Below are 26,487 nucleotides of genomic sequence, written 5' to 3'. Positions count from 1 at the left end.
TTTTGACTCAAGATTGCTTTTCAGAAGTTCTTTCATTTTTATATACCCGGAGTAACTTGAGAGTTTACATTTCCCCACATCCTCATGATTAGTTTCTTCAGGTGAGTATGGGTCAGATCATTTCCTCACAGCGTAGTTTTAATCTGCACTTCTATTACTTGTAGAAGGTTGACCATCTTTGCATTTGTTTTTGGTGTTTTATGATTTGTGTATTTTTCGGGGGCCCTTTATACTCTTTTACAAATTACCTGGTTGTGGTTTTCCCCCGTTTTTCAGTTGGAATCTTTGTCTTTTTCTTACTCAGTTATTAGAGTTCTTTATATATTAAGGATATCAGTTCTTCATCTTGGTTTTATAAATGGTTTTTGCCAATGTATCTTTTTTTGTCTTGTTTTAGAGTAGTTTCAGCCATATTTAAAGTTTTAGTATAAATAAACAAATCTGTAATGATTTTCTTTTCAGATCATGGTTTTAGGATGGCATTTAAAAGTCCTTTTCTACACCAGGATTATATCAAATATTTCCCTAAAGTTTTAGAATTTCTCTGTTATGGGGGCACCTGGGTGGCTCAGTCGTTAAGCGTCTGCCTTCGGCTCAGGTCATGATCCCAGGGCCCTGGGATCGAGCCCTGCATCGGGCTCCCTGCTCGGTGGGAAGCCTGCTTCTCCTTCTCCCACTCCCCCTGCTTGTATTCCCTCTCTCGCTGTGTCTCTTTCTGTCAAATAAATGAATGAAATCTTAAAAAAAAAAAAAAAGAATTTCTCTGTTATGATTCCATACAAAGTTTTTAAAGAAGTATTTTATCAACCACAACAAACTGAAAATCAAAAACTACTTCCTCTAGTAAGTATGGGTCTCCCTGCTGCCATTTTTGTAGGATCGGTATTAATTAGTAAAAGAAGCTGCTGCTTCTGTTCTCTCCCGAGGACCCAGATGGTACAGGCAAAGGAAAACTCTGACATGTTAACTGTGTGACTAGAAGGAAATTTTTTGGTTGAAAAGCCTTTTCTAGACCCCAAAGCTAATTGCTGATAGCCTGGTTTTTGTCCACACATAAATGTATTTGAAGAACCCAGCATGAAGTGCGCAATAAATGGTAGCTGTTTTTATAAACTTCTTCGCTTAATGAAAAGCAGTTTATAAATCCATTTCTTTGAAAATCTGAAGTGACTGAAAGGGGCTTTTCCTGAGTCCACCCAGAAAAATACTCATTTAAAGGTTGAGTTAGGAATATTCTTCTCTATGCTGATATGCATTATTTCTCGCACCTTCCCCCTAAGTAGAACAGTTTTGTCAACATTAAAAGTCTGTTCGAGGGGTGCCTGGATGTCTCAGTCAGTTGGGCGTTCGACTCGTGGTTTCAGCTCAGGGTTGTGAGATTGAGCCCTGCATCGGGCTCCACGCTCAGCAGGGAGTCTGCATGAAGATTCTCTCTCCCTCTCCCCTAATTCTCTCTCTCTCTCTCTGATAAATAAATCTTAAAAAAAGAAAGAAAAAGGAAAGTTTGTTTTGTTAGGTAACACCTCTTCCCAGTTATCTACACAAATGCCCAGGAAACTCCCTTGTGACCAGGGTATCTGCTCTCTCCTTAATGGTTGACTCTATGTCCACATTTGTCTGGTTATTGAACCTTGAACCAATGTATTATCTGTGATTTGAGGGAGAGAAAAAGTGCACAACTTTTTTAATATGAGTAGAATAAACTCCTAGCTTACTCTTGAATTAATATTAAACTAATAAGTCTCCTTGTTGATGATGATCTTAGCCACTTAAAAGTTTACTATTTTGTTAATCATTTTCCTTTTTTCTTGCTCATAGTCGTTGCTGCAAATTTTCAACAATTTGTATAAATTCCATTGCCCTTAAATTGCCTCTACTTTTACATAATTTAGCCCATAAATAATGCTTATCATTTCCATATCTCTTTCTCCTTTTAAAGGCATCTTTACCTTTATCCATCATAATCACATGTTGCTTTTTACTAGCACTTTTATCACTCTTGCTGCTGTTGTTCTTAAAGGACATACTGGGTTAATAGTTTCATTAAACACCTGAAAACCAATCACAAATAAAACAAACAGTGTAGAACAAAACCAGCTCATAGTCCTGTCATATATGATCTTTAATGCAATTTCTTTTTGGTGGTGGTGGAGCACAGCTTTTACTCTGAAGTGTAGTTGGTATGAAGATTAGATTAGAGGGACACGTGGGTGGCTCAGTTGGCTGTCCAGCTCTCAGTTTCAGCTCAGGTCCTGGGATTGAGCCCTGCATTGGCTCAGCAGGGAGTCTGCTTGAGATTCTCTCTCTTCCTCTCCCTTCTGCCCTCCCTCCCTAAATAAATAGATATTTGAAAGATTAGGTTAGAGTAGTACTTATTATTTTAATTTATTATTATCCTTAGCTATTTCTACCCTTATCTCTGTCTCCCATATTCCTTATTTCCTTTCCTCCAAATGCTGTTATCTCTTTGCTCTCAACCTCTTTTAAAACTTTGTTGCCGGGCGCCTGGGTGGCTCAGTTGGTTAAGCGACTGCCTTCGGCTCAGGTCATGATCTTGGAGTCCCGGGATCGAGTCCCACATCGGGCTCCCCGCTCCGCGGGGAGTCTGCTTCTCCCTCTGACCCTCTTCCCTCTCGTGCTCTCTATCTCTCATTCTCTCTCTCTCAAATAAATAAATAAAATCTTTAAAAAAAAATAAAAATAAAAAAATAAAAAAAAACTTTGTTGCCATTAAGGAGGGCAAGTGATGTAATGAGCACTGGGTGTTATATACAGCTGATGAATCTCTGAACTCTACTTCTGAAACTAATAATACACTATATGTTAATTTAAAAAAAAACCTTTGTTGCCAATAGAAACTTCTATGGTAATTACTCTGTATTCCAAAAGAGAAAAAAATTCTGATCCAAAAAAAAAAAATTCTTAGTCAAGTGTCTGCCTTCGGCTCAGGTCATGATTCTGGGGTCCTGGGATCGAGCCCTGCATCGGGCTCCCTGCTCAGCGGGGAGCCTGCTTCTCCCTCTCCCTCTGCTGCTCGCCCTGCTTGTGTTCAGTCTCTCTCTCCCGCTCTCTGTCAAATAAATAAAATCTTAAAAAAAAAAAACAAAACTCAAGATTATCTAAAGTAGAAAGTGAAAATTGCAGTATTGTCAACCACCCTCTCCCCTGCAGTAATGACTTTTACCAGCATGGTATGTGCTTTCAGTCTTTTTTTTAATTTTATACACACACACACACACACACATATCTACATAAATGAGGTCATATGCATAGCTCTGAACTTTTTTTCCATCAACTCTAATTACTTTTAACATTTTTAAAGTTCTGGTACCAGACAAGCAGTGATGTTTGTTCCCAAGCCAATCCCTACCAGTTTTCCCTCTCCCATCCTTAATATTTACTGTCAACATTCCCACCCTTCCTGAACTTACATTGGGGTTGTGCTGTTTGCGTTTTTATGACCACTCTCTGCTTTTTTACTCATTTGCATGGAGAACCAAGTCAGGGAAGAGGATAAGCATGAAGGAGCAGCCGTAAGTGTCAGTTACCTAGCTGAGTGTGTTATCTAGCCACTCTCCAACCAGAAAGTGGCTTCACTGTGTTCCACCGTGCATGCTGCAGATTTTCTGCTCATATGGAAAATTATCCCTCTATCCAGCTGTGTAGTCAGCTTGACAGTATGATTGGCATGTTTAACAGCTCTCCTGCAAGATAAAATCAAGATATAAAGTGAAAGGAAGTGAAAGATTACCAAATAAAATTGAGATGTATTTATAGAAGTCTCTGAGTGTTGGAGGGCCTGGCCCAAAATTCTTAGCAGGGGTAATTGTTCCAAATTAGGCAAATTTGGCTCAGTGGAAGCCAGTTTAACTCAGGATGGTGTGGTTTAAGGCAGAGATTCTCAATAGAGTGTGCTCTCCTCTTTCCCTGACACACTAAGAATCTTATACATTCTGTTGGGGCATGGAGTATCTCCTGGTGAGCTATAACTATTGATGGCAACATATGTATGTATGTATACTCAGGGGTGTTGGTACAGAGAAAAGCTCACAAGCCCTGTAAGGGCTAGATTTCTCATTTATTTTAAAAGATGATCTTAGAATTCCTTCAGCTTATAAATTGTTTAATGTCTTATATTTTCAGAAAGTCAGTTGTAAAGAACACAGTGTTACACATAAACACATCTCAATGAAATGTTATATAAAAGACCAAGGAGTTTTGGTCAACCCAGTGAAATGATAGAATAATAAGAAGCAACGTTTTTGTGTTAAGAGAGGGGTTAGAAATAATCTAGTTTAAGTCTCCTCATTTGTCAGGTGAAGAAATTTGAGGCCCAAAGAATTTAGGGATTTGTTTGGACTAATAACAAATTAGAGGCAAAGTTAGAACTAATACTTTATGCCTAGAACTAATTAATGCTTTATATTGGATATGTGGTACACAGCCCAGCAATAAAATCTGATTTTTTAAGCTAAAAATAAATTTCTACTTTGGAAAACAGTTTAGTAATTTCTTATAAAATTAAACATATATAGCCCAGCAATGTCACTCTTAAGTATTTACTGAAGAAAAATGAAATCATATGCCCTACAAAAACCTATATGTGAATGTCAATAACTGCTTTTTAATATTGAGCAAAAACTAGAAACAACAATGCAAATGTCCATCAGTTTGTGAATGGATAAGCAAACTCTGGTACATCCGACATTGGAATACTTCTTAGCAATGAAAGGAATGAACTATTGATAGCAACAAAAAGGATGAATCTCAAAAGCATTATGCTCATAATATATGAAATTTCTGATTTCTTTGCATTCTTGCCAGTGCTTGTCAGTCTTTAATTTTGACCCTTCTACTAAGAGTATAGTGGTATCCTATTGTGGTTTTAATTTGTATTTCTCTAAGGACTAATGTTTAGCATCTTTTCATTTGAATATATTTAAAGTTGTAAGAATTCTGCCTTTAAGTTCTTTATGAGATAGGTGTTTTGCAAATATATTCCACCAGTCTGAGTTATCTTACATTTTCTGAAGAATGTCTTTTGAAGGACAATTTGTTTAATCTAGGAAATTTTTTCCTAACTTAAAGCACAAAGATTTTCCTCTGTTTTCTAGATTTGCCCTGTCTGGTACAGTATCCACCAGCTGCATATAGCTTTTATTTTTTTATTTTTTCATATTTATTTAGCATATGGCTTTTATTTTTTTTTTTAAGATTTATTTATTTGAGAGAGAGAGAGAGAGAAACAGCATGAGAGGGGAAAGGGTCAGAGGGAGAAGCAGGCTCCCCGCTGAGCCTGGAGCCCAATGTGGAACTCGATCCCAGGATTTCCGGGATCATGACCTGAGTCGACAGCAGTCGCTTAACCAACTCAGCCACCGAGGCACACAGCATATGACTTTTAAACAGTGTTACTAGGATGACTAAGGAACTGAATTTAATTTTTTTTTAAGATTTTATTTATTTAAGAGAGAAAGAGAGAGAACAAGCAGGGGAGGGGCAGAGGGAGAAGCAGAGTCCCCACTGAGCAGGGAGCCTGATGAGGGGCTCAATCCCAGAACCCTGAGATCATGACCTGAGTCGAAGGCAGACACTTAACCTACTGGGCCACCCCAGGTGCCTCAGGAACTGAATTTTTAATTGTATTTTATTTTATTTTAAAGATTTTACTTTTTATTGAGAGAGAGAGCATGCAGGCACAGGAGCTGGGGAAAGGGCAGAGAGAGAACGAGAGAGAATCTCAAACAGACTCTCTGCTGAGTGCAGAGCAAATAGCATGAGACCATGACCTGAGCTGAAATCAAGAGTCAGACACTTAACCGTCTGAGCCACCCAGGTGCCCCAAATGGTATTTTAAGTAAACTTTAAAAGTTGATACTTGATTCAGTTATTAAGAAAATTTTTAATGTGTTTGGAAGAACTTGGGTATGTGGATCTCCTTTTTCAACTAAGTTTTATGCAATCTAAATGCATATGAAGTATTTCAGATGAAAATTTAACATCTGAATTGAAATATGCTGCAAGTATAGCATCCACACTAGGTTTTGAAGACTTAGTACCATGAAAGTAATGTAAAAATGTCTCATTAATATTTTTATATAAATTTTATGTTGAAATGAAAATTTAAAAATATTTGGGTTAAATGAAATATATTACTAAAATTAATTTTACCTGTTCCTTTTACTGTTTTAATTTAGCTCCTAGAAAATTAAAAATTATGTATGTGGCATGCATTGTATTTCTGTTGCATGTACTTTTCCAGAGGTTTTATTTTAGCACTTCCCTTTAGTTCTATAACCCATAGGTTTTCTTCTAGTATATTAGTGGAATGATTTAAGAGAAGGCATTGAAAACTTGTGCTACTTTGAGAGCAAATTCAGTCTGTTACTAACTGTGTGATCTTGGGCCTTGACAGTCGAGTTGGTATCAATACTTACTTTATTCAGTTGTTGGGAAAGAGCTAATTAAATACTGGATAGAAAATATTTGTCAGTAATTCTTATTGTTAGTGAAGGTAATTCATACAATGAAATTTCTAGTTGCTGTTCCTTCCGAAGCTAGGGTCTAATTTTATTATTGAAATTCCTTTTCAAGTACCAGCATTAATGTGTATTTTTATGAATATGTATATTTTATAAATATAGCTATTGTGTTAATATAACATTTCTGCTAATTAGATGTTGATCAACATCATTTGAAAAATTTTTTGTAAAATTATAAAACCTTGCCAAATCTTGTTAGAGAAGTGTTTTGCCAAACTTCTTAAGAGTAGGAAAGCATCAAGGAGTTCACTGATGGTACTAATGTAATCTCAAAATTTTAGACTAAAAAATGTGGGAGTTGTCTTTGTTTCTTTCCTACCCCTGCCAAAGGCCATATCTTGTTGAATCATCCTTCTCAAGAGGTAACATTCTCATTTATTCCATTTCCATTGGCACGTCAGCAGTTTTAAGTCTTGTTTACTTTTACATCAGGACATGTATATCAAAATGAAAATTATGGACCATTATCATAGTCAGCACAGTTCCTTAAAAATTAACAAATATATCTAGCAAATATACTAATCCTAAAATATTTATCCATTATGATCTCTTGAATTTTATTTTTGTACCATGAGACTTTTGTTATAAGGAAAATAGCACTACAGATTTTGACAATAGTAGGAAAGGTATAGTTACATAATTCCAATGTCTGAGGAAGTGTCTGATAACAATACAAAAAAAAAATAAAAACAAACACCTTAGTATTCATTACTAACATTAAATAGATGTTAATAATTTGCCCTTTTTTTGTAATCAGATCTCCCCTCCCATCCCCTTTTTAAAGACATAAGTTATATCTAAAGCTAAGATCACCAACCTTCACTTTTCCTCCCTCTTCCTAGGTTACTGCTTTCCTCAAGTTGATGTGTATCATACGTGTACATGCTTCTGTTAGTTTAGTATATGTTATAGTATGTATTCAGTATTATTAGGTATTGCCAAATTATTCTCCAGTCACACCAATTTATACTCCATTTTTACTATATTTTCTTCAATACTTAGTATCATCAGTCTGTTTGCTCATTATTTTATTTTGCATTTCCCTGATTATAGTGATTTTGAGCTTTTTGTATCTACATTTATTGCCCACTCCTGTTTTCCTCATTTCTTTTGAGTTTTAAAATCTTTTTTGTTGTTGATTTGTAAGAGTTTTTTAAAGTTGAATATGTTACTAGTGCTTTTTTAGTAACATATGGAAATATTTTCTCCCAATCTCTGGCTTGTGTTTTCACTCTTTAATGGTATCCTTGAAGATTTTCATTTTAAACTACTATAGTCAAGTTTCTTAGTCTGTTATGGTTTGTACTTTTTTGTCTCAAGAAATTCTCCACTACCCCAGGGTAATAAAGTATTTATCCTTTTTTTTATTATTCAGTAAAAGTTTTAAAGTTTTTGCCTTCATATCTTCAGTATTTAAGTCATCTGGAATTAAGTTTTGTGTATGATGCAAAGCCTTTTTTTTTTTTTTTCAAATGGATTGCAAACTTCCCCAGCACCATAAGTGAATGCCGCTTTTATCATATGTCAAGCCCTGAGGTATGTGTATGTGTGTCTCTTTTCTGGACTGTTTATTCCTGTTTCACTTGTCCATTAGCTATCACTCCATTAGTATAACATCCAGCTGTTAATCACATTACAGTAAGTTATAATGTCAGAAAATTTAATTCTTCTCAATCATTGGTCTTTAATATTTTCCTAGGTAATCTTAGCCCTTGACTCTTCCATACGATTCTTAAATTTTATAAAAAGTAGGTTAATGAGAATTGCTATTTTTTGCAACAGTTTATTTTCCTTTCCAGTTAATATTTAAGTAGAGTTTTATAATTTTTTTGGTAAACATTTTACACTTCTTTTTTACTTTTATGGTGCATTTAATTTTTTGCCATATAAATGGTATTCTAATTTTTAACTCATTACTTTTACTAATTGTTGCTGGCATATAAGAACTCAGTTAATTTTGGTACATTGAGGGGCGCCTGGGTGGCTCAGTTGGTTAGGCATCTGCCTTCGGCTCGGGTCATGATCCCAGGGTCCTGGGATTGAGCCCCGCATCAGGCTCCCAGCTCAGCGGGAGACCCGCTTCTCCCTCTCCCTCTGCTGTTCCCCCTGCTTGTGTGCTCTCTCTCTGTCAAATAAATAAATAAAATCTTTAAAAAAATTTTTTTGGTACATTGATTTTTGTATCCAGCAACCTTGAGGAGGAATGCTCTTATCAGCTGTAATAGTTTGTTTTTAGAATGTCTTCTAATTGTATCAGTTGTGAGCAATGCCTGTTTTTATTTCTCCATTTCTAATTATCTTTTTACTTTTCTTGCCATATTGCATTATATAGTGTTTCCAGGTATAGTGTTAAATTTAAGCAGTCATAGTGAGTATCCTTGTTTTGTTCTTGACTTTAAGGAAATAGTTTCACATACTTCATCATTAACTGTGATATAGGATTTGGTTAGGAACCTTTTATCAAATTAAAGAAATACCTTCCATTTATAGTTTGGTAAAGGTTTTGCCTAGAATCAATGTTGTGTTTTTCAAATACATTTTCTGAATCTATTGAGATTTGTTTTTTCCTATATTCATTTATGTGTAAATTATACTAATAGGTTTTCTGATGTTGTACCAGGAAGCAAAACCATTAGACAAAAATCAATTGGCTAAAAGTTGTTTTGGTTTTTTTAATGTTGTATTTGAATCAGAAACAACCTAAGTTACTTCTTTATTCCACTACCAGGGAGAAAAGCAAACTGAACCTGTTTTCTCTTTGCTCATAGATCTCCATGAGTTAGTTAAATAGACAAAGGAGAAAAAGGAAAAAATTGGTGATACCATTTATAACTTATTTCATTAACACTATTGCCTATAAAAAGCAGTTCCTTTATGGTGCTATGTAATTCTCTCAAACAATATTAAAGAGCTTTTGGTATTAACTAAACCTAGAGGTTATAGGTTATATTAAAGATAATTAAAAGTAGTTCAGCAAAACTATAGTGAGAGAATCCTATCACTTTTTTTAAAAAATGCAAGAGAAAACCGAACAAAAGAAAATTACTGCTATGATGGATTATAGACCAATTTAATAATTTAATTTACTTGGGACCCTTGCTTTATCTTACATTAGCTAGCTAACTAATTTTCTTTGGTCACAACCAGATTATAAATTCAGTCTACATTCTTATCAATTCAAAGTATGGCCTTTTCGAGCACATCATTTTAGAGCATATAACAAAAAAAAATTCTTTTATCCTCTCTGATGATCCCTTTTTCTGTGTGTAGCATGGAATGCCATGGTGGTTAAGAGTATTGTTTCTGGATCTCACTGTCCGGGATTCAGTTCTGGTACAGCTCTTAGAGCTTTGGGACCATGTGCAAATTTCATAATCTCTGTGTCTCATTTTCTCCATTTGTAAGATAAGAATACACTTCCTACCTCATAACATTGTTGGGAAGATTAAAGGAATTAAATGTAAAGTTCTTGCAGAGTGCCTGACACTACATAAACACAATATCGTAATAACTGTGTAAATTATAATTATTTTTAAATAAGACTAGGGAATAGGAGAATATATATGATATTTTGGTCCATGGTTCTTTCTGCAAAAGACAGACTTATTCCCCAAAGCCAATTCACTGTAATTCAGTTTGCCATGACCAAAGTGCCAAGTTTAACAAATGTACTAATTTACTAAATCTTTTGTTTTGTTTTATGAAGTTTACAGCAATTCATATTGCTTTTGAAGTTTTGTGAGGTTAAGTTGACTGGTCATTTTGTTCATAACAGATTTTAAAGTATTAGAATTGCTGAAACCTGAGGTCATGATATGAGTCTTTTTAGTAATATATTTAATATTCACAAACACATATTTTAAAATCAGTAAACCAAAACCCCCAAGGACTCTGTACCTCAGTGAAAGGAGTGCTAGAAAAGTATCATTCACTTGCTCAAGAGGTCAATAAAGAAGATTATCTCTGCAAGGAGCTTGAGCCAATGCATTGAGAGTGTTAAAAGTCAAATTTATTAGCTCCTTTATATAGTTATAGATATTCGAGCTGAGAAATCAACATAAAAGTTGATCTAAAGATGGTACTATTTCTTGGGACCTGCCCCAACCCATTCTGCATAGAATTCTCATATATATAGCTCCAATGAAGATGGTCTTCCAAAATTTTAAAACAACAACAAATGAAATTCACTGTGAGACTCAGCAGGTATAGCAAGACTCCCAAGAACTTCAGAATATTGTATAATCTGATTATTCTGATTATCTGATAATCTGGGGAGCCTAATCTGAGGAGCCTAAAATTAATATGTCAAAGTGATTAAAGACATATATGGAGATATCAAACCTAGAAAAGAAGAAAATGCTATTTTTTTAAGATTTATTTATTAAATTTATTTTTAAGTAATTTCTGTGCCCAATGTGAGGCTCAAACTCACAACCCCGAGACAAGAGTTGCATGCTCTACTGAGTGAACCAGCCAGATGACCCCAAGATGCTATTTTTTTTTTTTTTGAGATTTTTTATTTATTTACTTGACAGAAAGAGAGCAGGAGCAAGCACAAGCTGGGGGAGCAGCAGAGGGAGAAGGAGAAGCAGGCTCCCCACTGAGCAGGGAGCCCGACGTAGGACTCAATCCCAGGACCCTGAGATCATGACCTGAGCCAAAGGCAGACACTTAACCGACTGAGCCGCCCAGGCGCCCAAGATGCTATTTTTTAAAAAAGAGAACCTCTAGGGATGCCAAGGCAGCTCAGTCAGTTAAGCGTCTGACTCTTGGTTTTAGCTTAGGTCATGATCTCAGGATTGTGAGATTGAGCCCCATGTCAGAGCTCAGCACAGTCTGCTTAAGAGTCTCTCCCTCTCCCTCTCCCTTTACCTTTCCCCATCCCCACTCACTTGCTCTCTCTCTCTCAAAAAAAAAAACTGTTAAAAAGAGAATTTCTAGAAATGAAAAACAGACACTGCAAAGAAAATTTCAGCAGAGGAGTTAAATAGCAGATTTGACACCACTGAAGAAAGAACTAGCAAACCATAAGGTAGAGCTGAGGAAAGTATCCAGAATTCACAGAGCTCAAAAAGCAAAATATGAAAGGATAATTTAGTCACAGAAATGGAGAGTAAAATGAAACATTACAACATACATTTCATAGGCATTTCACTAGTAGAAATTAGAAAGAATGGGAAAGAGACAATATTCAAAATCATAATAGCTGACAGGTTTTTTACAGTTGTGAAAGACAAGTCCTTGTATGTTAGAAGCATAAATCAAAAAGAAGGCTATACCTATGTAAATTTTAATGAAAGATCAGAACACTAATGGCAAAGAAAAGAATTTAATTGCAACCTGTAATGGAACACCAGTTAAACTGGCAGCAGATTTCTTAATCAGCAATAATAGATGCCAGAAGACAACTTGAATATTTATGTCCTTAGTGTTCTGAGGTAATTTGCTACCCTGTAATTCTACTTCCATCACTGTTGAGGAGTAAAGTTAAAATTAAGAAATTTCCAGACCAGTAATGACTAAGAGTTTACTTTCTGAACACCATCACCCAAGGCAGACTAAAGACTGTATTTCAGGAAGAAGGGAATTGAACCCGAAAGGAAGAGATGAGCAAAAAAAAAGGATTGGTGACCAAAGATCAGTTAAAATGTTGGTAAATAATCATTAACTGTGAAAAATAGTGTAAAATCATTGACTCAACAGTACTATTGTTAAGACATATCTTTCTTTTATTTATACAGCATCAGGGAAGAACAAAACGAGAATGAAAACATGACACGGGTGCTTTAATGATGACACTGATCATTACGTTAATCTGTTAAACTAAATTCCCTTTCCTTTGAAATTTCTTTTATCTAGTCAAAGGAATTTGGCAGATGCCTTCACGTGAATTGCTTTGAATGTGATAGGGAATCCTTTTGTACATATCTTAGTTACAGGACCTAGCAAAGCTTCATTAACTTGTGGATACTTCCATAGTAGAAAAAATTCAATAACTAAAATTCAGTAAATCAAGAAATAACAGTATAACCACATTACTGAGAAATACAGAGGTAACTAGAAGAAATAACAAGAAGAGTCAAAAGTAGTTACCTTTCAGAATGGGACTATGAGATTTTTTATAGCTTATAAAACTGTTTGATTCATTGTAAACTGTGTATGTGTGAAACTTCACTTAAAATACCGCATGAGACAATGATTCACCAAAGGAAAAATTGTACAGCTATATTATTTAGAAATAAATGTAGAAATAGATTTTAAGCAAAGAGGAGCATTACATAGTGATAAAAGAAACCATTCACTAGTAATAATACTGAATCTTATTTACTTAGCAGTGAAGCTTCAAAATATGTAAAGCAACATTTGACAAAATTAGAAATTGACAAGTTTTTCTCTCCTAAGACTCAAGTAAGTATAAGAGTATGGGAGATTTAAATAAGATAATAAAGTTAATCTATTCTGTATACACAATCAGATTATGTCTTTTTGATTTTCATTGATAATTGGGTCATTCGTAAAAAATCAACTATTTACAGTGCACAGAGTCATAAAGCAAGTTTCAATAAAGATGGAAAAATTAATGTACAAATTCTATTCTCTGACCATAATAAAATTAGGAGTCAGTAACCAAAAGATAATCATTGCCACCTGTATATTCGGAGATTAAACCAAACACACTTCTAAGCAGTTTGTGGCTCACAAAAGAAATCACAATGGAAATTACATAGTATTTAAAAATGCATACATTGAAAACACAATATAAATTTGTAAAACGCATCCAGAGCATCACTTAGAGGGCTATTTGTAGCCTGAATGCAGATTTTAATCAGCTACACATTCAACTGCAGAAATTTTTAAAATGTAGAAATTTAAAAAACAACAATAAAATAGAGCAAAAATTAAATAGAAATTGAAAAGCAAAAACTTACTTATTGATTACTGGATAGTTGCTTATGAACTAAAGGAAGAAAATATTTTAAATTGTAAAGGAAAAAAAATAAAATTAATAGAAGAGGAAATATTGCATTTCTCCTGGCTCAGAGAAATGTTACTGTATAATAAAAAAGGCAGGGGCGCCTGGGTGGCTCAGTCAGTTAAGCGTCTACCTTCAGCTCAGGTGATCCTAGGGTCCTGGGATCAAGCCCTGTGTGGGGCTCCCTGCTCAGTGGGGAGTCTACTTCTCCCTTTCTCTCTGCCCCTCCCCCAGCTTGTGCTCTCTGTCTCTTTCTCAAATGAATAAAATAATCTTTAAAAAAATATTTTTACTGGCAGCTCAGGACCGAGTGCAAGTCACAGAATCACCATGATGCTTCAGAGGCTTTTCAGGTTCTCCTCTCTCATTTGGTCTGCAGTCTCAGTTCATTTGAGGAGCAACATTGGTGTTACCACAGTGGCATTTAAAAAGGAACTTGATCCTGTACAGAAACTCATCGTGGACAAGATTAGAGAATACAGAACTAAGCTACAGGCATCAGGAGGACCCGTTGATACTGGCCCAGAGCACCAGCAAGACCTAGAGAGGGAGCTTTTGAAGCTTAAGCAAACGTATGGTAAAGCAGACATGAATACGTTCTCAGACTTCACATTTGAAGATCCTAAATAAATTTGAAGTCATCAAGAAGCCCCAGTCCTGGAAAAACCATGTAAAATTTATTTGGTAATTTCACCTGGATTAGTTGTACAACTGGATCAGAATAAACATTTCTCAACTGTCAAAAAAAAAATATATATGTATATATATATATATTTTTAGGGGCGCCTGGGTGGCTCAGTCGTTAAGTGTCTGCCTTCGACTCAGATCATCGTCCCAGAGTCCTGGGATCAAGCCCTGCATCAGGCTCCCTGCTTAGTGGGAAGCCTGCTTGTCCCTCTCCCACTCCCCCTGCTTGTGTTCCCTCTCTCACTGTGTGTCTCTCTCTGACAAATAAATAAATAAAATCTTTAAAAAATATATTTTTTAAAAAATGGCAGCATTCCCTAAATTAATATATAGATAAAGATTGAATGTAGCCTCCATTGACATCAGTGGGAACACATGTCTTTAGAACTGAAGTCTAGTCAATCTAACTTACTTGAAAATATTGCAAAATATAAAAGTTACAGCATTGGGAGTAAAAATGAAAAACAAGCCCCGTGGACAAAATAGAGACTTCAAAAATATAATCTGTTGGGGTGCCTGGGTGGCTCAGTCATTAAGCGTCTGCCTTCCGCTCAGGTCATGATCCCAGAGTCCTGGGATCGAGCCCCGCTCAGCGGGAAGCCTGCTTCTCCCTCTCCCACTCCCCCTGCTTGTGTTCTCTCTCTGTGTCTCTCTCTGTCAAATAAATAAAATCTTTAAAATATATATATATATTTATAATGTTACAGGACTTGGAGGTGTAAGTTACAAACCAAGAGTAACTTAGAGGTGAAAGGAATCACCTTTCATGAATTTTGCTAGGGCATTGAGGAAAATTGACTTATGTTTTTGTCCCAGTTATGGATAAGAGATTAATTTAGGGCTATTTACGAAAACAGTAATTTCAGAGATCAGTTAAGTTTGTTACCATAATAGCTATTTTCCTGAAATGTGTCAATATCAAAAGGAATGCAGCAAAGAAAAATGGGTAGTTGTTAAATTTATGCATGTTATGAGTCATGAGCGTTTGATATACTAATTTTTTTACTTGTATGTTTAAAATTTCCTATAATTTTTTAATTAAAGTAAAAGAATGGGAAAGATATATAGTATGTTTAACTGAAAAAAATTTTATCCAAAAATACAATGCTTATATATGTCAAACATATAAGTTCCGTAACCACATTCCATTTATTCGGTAGAAAAAGGAGATCAACAGGCAGACAAGGAAATGTTGATAATAAATCATTACACAGAAGAACCTGCAGCTTTGTTATTAGTTAGGAATAAATTTAACATGAAAGCCTTGCTGTGTGTTTATTAAGCTAGAAAAAAATTATAAAACCTTACGTTGGCTAGACTACTCACTTCTGTACTCAGTAGTGTGACTGTGTCTTCCTAGAGGGAAAATTAGCAATAGACAGTATTTATAAAATTGTTCACTCACTTAACCTAGTCTGTGGGATATGCAAGTGTCTAAGACATTAGTGAATGCTACTAAAGAATAGAATTTCTTCCCTAAAATGCTGTAAACTTAGGTGGCCCCCCAGTGTAGGCTGCCTTTTTGGGCCCTTAATATTTCTGTAACAACTAGTAGTGAACACATACTACAGGTCAGGCACTGTTTCCATCATTCAGACCTCCCAACTTCAGGAGGGTAGTTTCTATTACTTCATCTTACGGATGGGGGAACTCAGTCTTTGCAAAGGGAAGTGATTTTCCCCACATCACACATTAATAATGAGCTCACTCAGGATTTGAGCCCAGGCAGTCTTCAAACCCCTGCTTTTTAAATCATTTCTCCAAACTCCCTCTGAAAATGAAAGCCATGTATCAAGTAGTTGACTTTCCTGTGTAGGGTCATTTAATTGCTTCAAGATAGCTACTACTAACATTGCAGCTTCATTTTAGTATAGATTCTCGACGGCTTTGACCATAATGCTGATGGGAATAAGCGGTGAAACAGATCTTCTGATATATAACTGATGACATTGTGAATAGGTACAGCCTTTTTTGGAAAGCATTTTGGCAGCATATTTCAAGAGCCATAAAATGCTCATATTTTTTGACCTAGTTAATGCCACTTCTGGGAATCCTCTAAAGAAATAGTCTAATATGGAAAAAGCCGTAAGCACTAAAGTGATCACCACAGCTATGTTTGTAATAGAGCAACTGGAAGCAACCCTAAATGTTCTCAGTAAAGGAATGATTAAACACACCATGGTATATTTACTGAGGCAGCCAATAAAAATGAAGTGTGATGCAACATAGACAAAGAAAACACAGTCATCTTGAGCTTTCAAAGCAGCACACAGCTGTATCTGCACTAAAATTACAGCTTTTACAAATATGAAAAAAGATGGAGGGGCACCTGAATGGCTCAGTTAAGCTCCTGCCTTTGGCTCAGGTCATGATCCTGGGGTCCCGGGATCAAGCCCTGCATCCGGCTCCCTGTTCATCAGGGAGCCTGCTTCTCCCTCTGCCCCTCACCCTGCTCATGCTCTCTCTCGCTCTTTCTCTAATAAAATCTTTAAAAAAGAAGATGGAATAGAATAATGTTGTGGGTGATAGTTTTCTTTCTGCTGTTTTTCAAGCTTTTTGTAAAATAGATTTATTCCTAATTTTAAGATTTAAGTCACATGATTACTTACTGGTTTTGTGCATTCATCTCCTAACCCTCACTAGATTATAAGCTGCATGTTTAAAAAGAGCATCACTGGACACAGGCAAATTTCAAGCACCTTGCAGGTACCTCATTTACTGGTTGCATGAACCTCGGCCATTCAGTCTCTCAGCTGACTTATTTGACTCATGAAGTGAGCAGTGCAATTTGCAAAACATGAGTGGTATCTTTGGAGTCAGGGGACCTTCCTGTGTGTCTTGGGCTGTTAGACAGGTGGCTCCAACTTTGTAAAGCTCAATTTCCTCATTCATAAAAATGAAGCTAGTGAGATCAAGGTCTGGCACTCCTTTAGTAGAGGCTCTGAAAATGTTCCTTCCATGCAGGTACAGCCCTTATAAAGTGTTCCTCACCTTTCTGTATCCTTGCATGACAAGAGCAAATCTAAAGTCTTCAGCTAACTTCTTTTGAGCAGCAGCTTTTACATGACGATCTTCTAGCATAACTTGTTATCTATAATTTAGAGTTAAGGATGAAGAAAAGCTTTGTCATTCAGTGTGGATTGAAAAATTTTCAGTTTTGTTTTAATCTTTTTTTTTCCCATATAAAAATATAGTAAATGGTCATTGTCAAACATTTGGAAAATACAGAAAGCTGGAAGAAGAAAATTATACCATAATCTTTCCACTTAGAAGTAACCATTATACATTTCATTTCCTTTTAATTTTTTCTGAATAACTGATTTTTTTAAAGGAGAAATATAGGAAAGCTCTTATTAGAACGTTTGTTATTTTGGGGGCAAGTTTAATACGATGTTTTGTGTTTGTTTTGAGACAGTTTACCTTCAAAAATTGATTCTTATATAGGGAGAAAGACCAAGCTAGCAATAAGGAACCACATAAGGGATGGGGGTAGGGATATCTCTGTCTTAATTAGTAGGACAGTTTTTTTCTGTAATTCTGATACCTATCAAAGAATGAACTTACGTAAAGTTGAATTACCCAAATCATGCTTCCTGGACTTTTTTTTAGGACAATTACAATTTTAAATAACTTGTGATGTTTTCTTTGCAAGTTATCTTGTACCGATTCAGACCATGAGTTGTGAATTTTGGTTTGGAAAATATAGTCATCATACATAAACTTGGAATAAAGAAAAAGCTTACAGAATAACCACAATTTCTTGGCTCTGGTCCTTATCATTTTTAGAACATGCAGTTTTAAAAAATCATCAGCCCCTGTAATATCCTCTGGAGAAAAGGAGGAAATTTATCCAGTGACAGAACCAACAGAGCAGCGAATACCTAGAAAGACAGCCTGAGCTACTGTGGCCATGTGGGTCCAGGCATTGATGTCACATTACACTGACCTGTGTTGGACTTGTACTTAAATCAGAAAGAGAGAATGTACTTGTTGAGGGATTGAGAGCATTGATCCCTCTATTTTCTGGGCTTTGCTGTTCAAGGGAGGCTTCTACAGGATGACTTTAAAAGTGGGGGAAAAGGTTTTTTCCCTCTTTCATTTCCTTTCTTCAGAGCAGCAATAGAATTATGAAAGGTGACAGGGTACATCCCATATAAATAATTTTCAGTGTGGCATATCTGTCATCCCCACTACATCGAGGAGGACATGAGAAATGTTCGAGGTCAGTGTATTGTCTTGCCTCATCACTCTCCTTTGAATATGCCACTGTGGTTTGTGCCCCTTTGACTTCTGAGGTCTGCCGCCACAGGCAAGCGACTCTTGATTGGTTGGGAGTAGGTGTCCCTCACTCCTGCCTAAGTATCTGCACATCAGGGAAGTCACTTGTCCTTTAGAGTCATTTCTTCTGACAAGGATGGGCCATAACTCCTTACTGATACTTGGCTTATTAACCCTTTCCAGTTACTTCCTCTTTGAGGAAAATCACTTGACCTCTTCACAGAAGAAAACCTAACCTGTAACACCATTTGAGGATCCAGCTTAGAACTTAATTGACCTCTACAGCTTTAGGCAGTACTTGGGTACAATGGGATAGTGGGAATTTGGAAGTGTCATGTGAGAGGGGGGCAGATAACTAAACCCTGTAAACTTTCTACTTGCAGTAACTTTGGTCCCTCCAAAACTGTGCTTGCCTGAGATAGAACTTGGTGCCCTACGAAAAATTATGACCTGAGACTTTTGAACTGCTGAGGGAAGTAGTATCCAGAAGCTGCATAGAAAGTTAGCTGAATTTACACGCTGTTCTATAAGAGAAGATGATCAGTTCCACTTAATTCACTGTACTTTTTAGACTTTTTCTGTAACTGATTGTTGATAAAAATGATTTAATTTTTTTCAGTATTGCCTGTCAGGGCACCCGACCTTACCGTGCAATGTGCTCAAATTCAAATCAACTACCATTATGTTGGACTGTGGACTGGACATGACTTCCACTCTCAATTTCCTTCCTTTGCCACTTGTTCAAAGGTACGTGCTGCTGTATCTGGGACAAAATGAGCTTTAGTTTGCTGAAAAATTGTACCGATTAGCATAAAGATTACCAGTACCTTGTGTATTGTCCTTAGTTTACTTTGTTCCCTTAAAAATGTTCTTCATCAGAATTATTTCCTTTGGGTTGATGGAAAGTGTTGTATTGATTTATTGATTGACTTCTTTATTACAACTTCTTCTGAGCATCTTTATTATAACTTCTTCTGAGCGTCTGTAAAATGTTCCTGCAACTGCTCCATGCAAGTGAGGTCATGTATATTTCATCTTTCTTGCTAATTCATGTAAGAGCTGATAAATGGTCAACTGATGAGCCCAAGAATTGGATTTTAGAATCATTTAATTGCCTTTGCAGGGACTTGACATCATAGAGCCTGACATTTCTTTTTGATAGGTATCTATGTGTTATTTTCATAATAGCTATAGATATCAAAGAATCATATATGAAGCTAAAGTCCTTGTCTTAAAGCAGATGGATTACCTGAAGTCTGTAGTCACCACTGTTTACTCTTACTATGACTTTGGCTAAGAAATTGGTTTCCCAGCTTGCTGCTAATTGAAAACAGCAATTTATAAGAGAGGTGGGTAACTAACAGAAGCAAATATATTCCCAGTAACAAAAAGTGATATCACATAGGAGAGACAGAAAATCTATCTAAAGCAGATTTAAGAGCTTAAAAGCATAGCAACCTGGGCAAACCATCTAATATATCTCATTCATTCCTGAAGACATCACTGTGTACAATGATTATTCATAATGATAATCTTCTAGAAAAAGTATAATTAAAACTCAACCTTTGATTTCTTTTTTCCTGAGATAAAGGATACAATAAGGTAAAGGGGACAGAGAGAATTCAGAGATAATTCCAGATTACATTTTATGCAAACCTGATAAAATTCACTTATAGTCATACCCAACACTTAGAAATACATTTATTATCCACAGATATTATCTATCTATATATATTTACAATTGCTTCAGAAACTGTAGGTATCACATATATTTCTGTAAAAAATGACTGACAGGTTATTTCTTACTAAAATAGCCTGATATTTTTATTGTCTGTTTCCCCCCAGAGATTACAGTGTTCATTTATTTGGTGTTTATTAAGAATCTGCATTGTGCCGGACCAGGGGATACAGACATGAATAAGACAACTTTCCTTTCCTCATGGAGCTTATAGTCTGTTGGGGAGAAAGTATTCCACAGTCGAAGACTTCATTATACTTATGTTAAGAGAACAACTACATACTTGTGATAATTACTAAAAAACTTAAAAATAAGGTATTATGAGAGTTTCCTAAAGGGGGCCTACACACACTGCAAGGTCATGAGTTATCTTGCTGCTCCAGTCCTGAATTGGGCAGACAATTCTAGCTGCATATTTTCCCTTTCCTGCTCATTCTTGTCTTTACCTAATTTTGTGTTCTCACAGCCCTGACTCAGCACTGGAATCCACTTCCACTCTCTTCCCCTTATCGTTGTTCTTCTTTCAGAGGGAGGTTATGCTAGTGGGATGATTGGCAGCCCATATATAGTTCCTTACAAAAAGTATTTTCTGTTGCTCAGGCCAGAAACCTTGGAGATAACACTTGGCTAAAATAGTCTCCCCAGTCCCTCCCTAACCCCTCATCCTGCTTTATTTTTCTTCATAGCACTTATCCTTACATTATATATACATATTTAGTTTATGTATTATCTATCTTCTCCACTAAAAGTTTTGTAAGGGCAGGGATTTTTTTTGTTCTCCACTGAATCCCCAGTGCCTAATGGCACTGTAGTTCTTGGCATGTAGTAGCTACTCAGTAAAGATTTGTCATATTGAATGAATCCTTTTATCTTCTCTGGATTCCAACCCTTCTTGAGAGCAATTTCGCTATTAATTATAATCTTTCTTTTATCTTGAATCTTTCTTTTGTCTTGAACCTTTCCATCCTGATTCAATTCTTCTCATTTAATTATGCTCAGTTACTTCTAACTTAATATTTTAAAAAAATTTTTTAACCTTCTCTCAACTCCACTTTCCCCTTCAGCATTACTAACTCCTCTCCAAGGAGGAGTTTGCCCATATCACCTACCAGAACACCACTCGCCAGAGTCACAAATGACTTCTGTGTCACTAGAGGCATGTTTGTCAGTTCTCATCCCACTTGGCCATTCGGCAGAACTGCCCTTCAGGATCATGCATTCCTGGTTTTCCTTTTTTCTAACTCTTCCTCTTCTATCTAAGATACTTGGGAGGTTCGTCTTTCTCTAACAACAGTCACATACCAGAATTCTTCAATATCCAGTGCTTGGCCATCAGAGTCTCTACCAAGGCAACTTCCTAAGTGCTCAGGGCTCTGATAACCATCTAAACAATAAGCTACAAATGTGTATCTTTAGTTAATAATTCTCTTCTGAGTTCCAAATTCATATACACAAAACACCTACCGAGTTTCTCTCCTTGGATGTGGCTTTGAAGGCACCTCAAAACTCAGCATGCCCCAAACTGAGTCCATGAGTAGACTTCATTCCGAAGAGGAGAGAAAACCCTCCCAGACCTGGTTTTCTCCACAGTACCCTATCTTAGTGACTGGCATGCTGATATGAAAGCCAGAAAACTGGGAGTTAACTTAGATATGCCACTCTTTCTCATTGCCCGTATCCTGTCTTTCATGAAGCCTTGTTATTTTTACCTTTCAGACACTCTAGAATCCAGTCACTTCTCTTTAGGCCTGCTGTAGGCATGACTATCTTTATAGGCATTACTGTCAAGGCCTCCTAGTCAGTTTCTTTAGTTCTGACCTTGCCCTCGTCTGAATCCAGAGCCATTTTTGTGTAACTTTTCTATTTTGAAATCATTTCAGATTTACAGAAAAGTTGCAAGAATAGTACAAACAACTCCCAATTACCCTTGTTAATATTTTATCACATGTACTTTATGATTTTCTCTTGATACGTATGCATACAATTTTTTTCTGACCCATTTGAAGGATACAGACAGGATGCTCCTTTACCACCTAAATACTTGAGGGCCTGTTTGCTAAGAAAAAGGAAATTATTTTACATAACCACAGTACAATAATCAAAATCAGTGAATCAAAATAGTTCACACTGACACTATGCTAGTATCTAAGCTGTATACCTTTTTCATATTTCCCAAGTTATACCAATTCATATTTCACTGTAATGCCTTTTATAGCAAAAAAGAACAGCAATACTGGTCCAGATCACACATTGCATTTAGTTGTCCTGTCTTTAGTTTCCATTAATCTGGAAGAGTTTCACAGTCTGTCTTTATGACCTTGTCATTTTTAGGAGTATGGGCTAATTATTTTATATAACAACTTTCAGTTTGGGTTTGTCTGATATCTCCTCATATTTAGGTTGGGATTATTTTGATAGGAATACCACACAAATAGTGGCATATATTATCAGAGTGCACATTTTCTTCAGAATCATCTTTTAGAAATATACATCTAATCTTGTCTCTCACCTGTTTAAAACCTTTCAGTGGTTTACATTGCTCTTACGATAAATACCAAGTTCATCTTGGTATATTATGGTTTATGCCCACCCCTCTAGTATCTCACTTTTTATTTCCTTTCAGTTTCAAAGAAATCCTATCTCCTGCCTGGGTGCAGTCACACAAATTTTTCCTTCAGCCATAAAGACTCTTCCCCCCTCCCCCATCCCTCCTTCCCTTAGCCTACTTATCAAGAGCCTTTATGCCTCCAGTTTCTATATAGGAAGGACACAGAGGGAGCGTTCTGGTTGGATGAGGGGGGAGAGTGTAAGTGGGCCTCTTCTTGAAGCTTCATTTGAATAACCTTTTATGTAAGATGTCCATACCAAAGACTGGTCAGAATGACTGGAGGAAAGTATGGGCCTTGTAGCTGTCTTTCTCTGTTCCCTCCAAACCCTGCCCTTTGACTCAGTTTCCCCTTTAATCTAGAACTGTCCAGATCTCACCTCAATCATCATAGATCCAGAGAAGTCTTGATGCTGCCTTGACCAGTCCCTCTTTAGGGAACTTTGTACTAGACTGCATCATCATTTTTAACATCTTGTACTCTCTTTGTGTGATTACTCAGGACAGGTATGTTTTGTTCACGGTCACAGCACCAGTAGCTGCATGCCTGACACATAAATAGAGATTCATTACTGAGTGAGTGAAAGTGAACAGCTCATTCTCCTCTAGCACTGTTGCCACATGTTGAGGCTGTTCCCTCCCTGTGCCCTCTTTATGGAAACACCTCCTCTGCCCTCACCTCCTAACTCCTATTCCCAGCTCTCCCACAACACCCTACGCTGGCAAAGGTGCCCTTTCTGTGTGAACCCATAACACTTCTGCTTACCCCATCATAGCTTTTATTTTATTCTGTTGTAATTGCTGTTGACCGTCTCCCTCTACTAAAGTGCGCACTGCTGAAACTCAAGGATTATTTTATGTAGTGTCATAGCCTTGCACTTTGTATACTTTGTTCAGAGTAAGCTTTTATAAATATTTTTTGAATGAATAAAGGTAGTCATGCCTCTTACATTCTTTTCTGATTATGAAAGTAATGCATTTCAGCCTTCAGTAGGAAAGTGGAAAAATGAAAAGTAGAAGGAGAAAATGAATTGCATATCATGTTCGTTCTACCTTTCAGTATTTTTTTTTTTTACCTTTCACTATTTTTTTAGGCAATAGATTACTTTTAAATGCCTTAGGTTATTTACTTATGGGAATATTTTACCTATTTTTTTAAAATATAAGTGAAGGGGATTAAGAGGTATAGGTATAAGTCACGGAGATAAATAGTACAGCATAAGGAATATAGTTATTAATATTGTAATAATGTATGTTGATATCGGTGACTACAGTTTCTGTAGTGAGCATTTAGTAATGTATAGAATTGCCAAATCAATATGTTGTATACCTAAATTTTATATATCTCTGTCAACTATACTTCAATAATATAAAATAAATAGCAGATCTTGTATACATGTGTTTTTTGACTATAACATTTTTAATGGCATTTTTTTTCTAAGAAATTATTGTTAAATAGGAGATGGAAAGATGTTTCATCTATAATCATAATTTTTCTATTATCTTCACCTCCCATATTTTATTAAAGTAGATTTCTGTAGAGACTTCTTTCTCCTTATTTTAAAAAATTCACAGAGTCAGAGGCGCCTGGGTGGCACAGTCAGCTGAGTCTTGGTTTCGGCTCAAGTCATGATCTTAGGGTCGTGAGATCAAGCCCCGCGTCAGCTCCACCTGGGTGTGGAGCCTGTTTAAGATTCTCTCTCTCCCTCTCCTTTTGTCCCTCCACACCCCACATGCACATGCATGCTCGTGTGCTCTCTCTCTCTCTCTCTCTCTAAAAAAAATGTAGGGCGCCTGGGTGGCTCAGTTGGTTAAGCGACTGCCTTCGGCTCAGGTCATGATCCTGGAGTCCCGGGATCGAGTTCCGCATCGGGCTCCCTGCTCGGCGGGGAGTCTGCTTCTCCCTCTGACCCTCTTACCTCTTGTGCTTTCTATCTCTCATTCTCTCTCTCTCTGAAATAAATAAATAAAATTAAAAAAAATGTACACAAATTCTGTAATAAAAGAGCAACATAATAAATCCCTTTCCCTTTGGTAGCTTAAAGTATACTGAGTCTATGATTTAGTCATTAACTGAGTGGAACTCAGTAACCAAATATTTTTATCTCTGTAGTCAGCATCCCTTTGCTATTTGGTGACACATTTCTGTGGCACTTCATCTTTGGCACTATTGTTATAACATGGTCATTGCTCTTCTTTGAGCAATCAGTCCCATCTACTGGCAATTTCTCAAATCCAGAATAACTACAGGTGTTTTATAGAAGGCTTTGATGTTATTAAAACAGGATTTAGGGCGCCTGGGTGGCTCAGTCATTGAGCGTCTGCCTTTGGCTCAGGTCATGATCCCAGGGTCCTGGGATTGAGCCCCGCATCCAGCTCCCTGCTCCAAGGGAAGCCTGCTTCTCCCTCTCCCACTCCCCCTGCTTGTGTTCCCTCTCTCACTGTGTCTCTCTCTGTCAAAAAACAAAAAACAAAATCCTAAAAAAAAGCATTTAACAGGAGTTAAAACTACAGTACCTGAGGGGCTCCTGGCTGGTTCAGTTGGAGGAGCATGTGACTCTTCATCTCAGGGTTGTAATTTCGAGCCCCACATTGGCTGTAGAGATTACTTAAAAATAAAATCTTTAAAAAAAACAAACCTACAGCATCTGAAAACTTTACTTTTTAAAAAATTATTGTCTGATAAGCAGTGTACCATTCTAATCATTTGTTGTAGACAACTAACTGAATCAGTCATCTGTAATTTGAAGGCTGATTTGTTGTGTATGTGATGGGGGAATAGACAGAATACATGTGCTGTGATCCAGGTCTCTTCATAAAGGGAAGTGGATATTCACAGCCTTCCTTTAGAGGGTTAGTGTGCACGAAATGAGAACAGTATTCACATTGTTTTGTCATACTTTCATTTGAGTGCTTGGTTTTTTAATTTGATCTGACAGTAAATATATTTTTCAACAAGTCTAGAAGTGAAAACATACATGTAACTATGAAATGAGATGGGAATTAAACAGCTAATGGTAGAATATTTTTCTGAGACAACTCCCAAAGTTTAAAAAAAACAAGCCTATCAGGTATAATTTATACAAACCAAATTTATTCTGCTACTAGTAGTTTTCATTCCCAAGTGTGAAATCCAAAATTCTCACTTTTTGATAAATAAAAGCAAAATGTAAACAGAGAGTAGAGGCAAGGGGCATATGGGACTTCATTATCCTTACATTCTTACAACTTTTCTGTAGGTTTGGAATTATGTCAGAATTAAAAGTTATCCCCAAATTCTTATTTTTTTCTAAAATTAGATGAATGTATATTTTAGGGACTTCATTATCCTTACATTCTTACAACTTTTCTGTAAGTTTGGAATTATGTCAAAATTAAAAGTTATCCCCAAATTCTTATTTTTTTCTAAAATTAGATGAATGTGTATTTTACTCAAGTTCTTAACATTTCCGAGAAGATTGGAAAATACAATATTTTTGTTTCTATTTGACTTTCATACCCTTTCACCTAACTACAAAATCTAAACTTGATAAAACTATTTTGGCAAGAGGATGAAGGACTGTATACTAATTTGATTTCTAATATAGAGTCTTTTAGTCCCACGCTATTACTTTGCCCTTAATTTTTACTTTACAGACTGATTTTGGGATGAAGTGCTAACTAA

The 26,487-nt window shown here is 36.3% G+C and overlaps 1 protein-coding gene and 1 pseudogene across 1 annotated transcript in view; both read left to right on the top strand.

Moving 5' to 3' along the window:
• The window catches only part of INTS9 (integrator complex subunit 9), a 104,168-nt gene that overhangs the window by 14,689 nt on the left and 62,992 nt on the right, over positions 1-26,487 (top strand). Inside the window, exon 2 of the mRNA XM_028114334.2 lies at positions 19,100-19,227. Within this exon, the coding sequence (XP_027970135.1) occupies positions 19,100-19,227 (128 nt within the window). The remainder of the gene's footprint in view (positions 1-19,099; positions 19,228-26,487) is intronic.
• LOC114217478 (ATP synthase peripheral stalk subunit F6, mitochondrial pseudogene) lies at positions 13,840-14,203 on the top strand (annotated as a pseudogene).

The sequence above is a fragment of the Eumetopias jubatus genome, unplaced genomic scaffold, assembly GCF_037043125.1.
Source record: "Eumetopias jubatus isolate StellerSeaLion01/CBP00866 unplaced genomic scaffold, mEumJub1_p1.0 scaffold_2, whole genome shotgun sequence".
NCBI lineage: Eukaryota > Metazoa > Chordata > Mammalia > Carnivora > Otariidae > Eumetopias > Eumetopias jubatus.
This window is presented reverse-complemented; position numbering and strand designations above follow the sequence as displayed.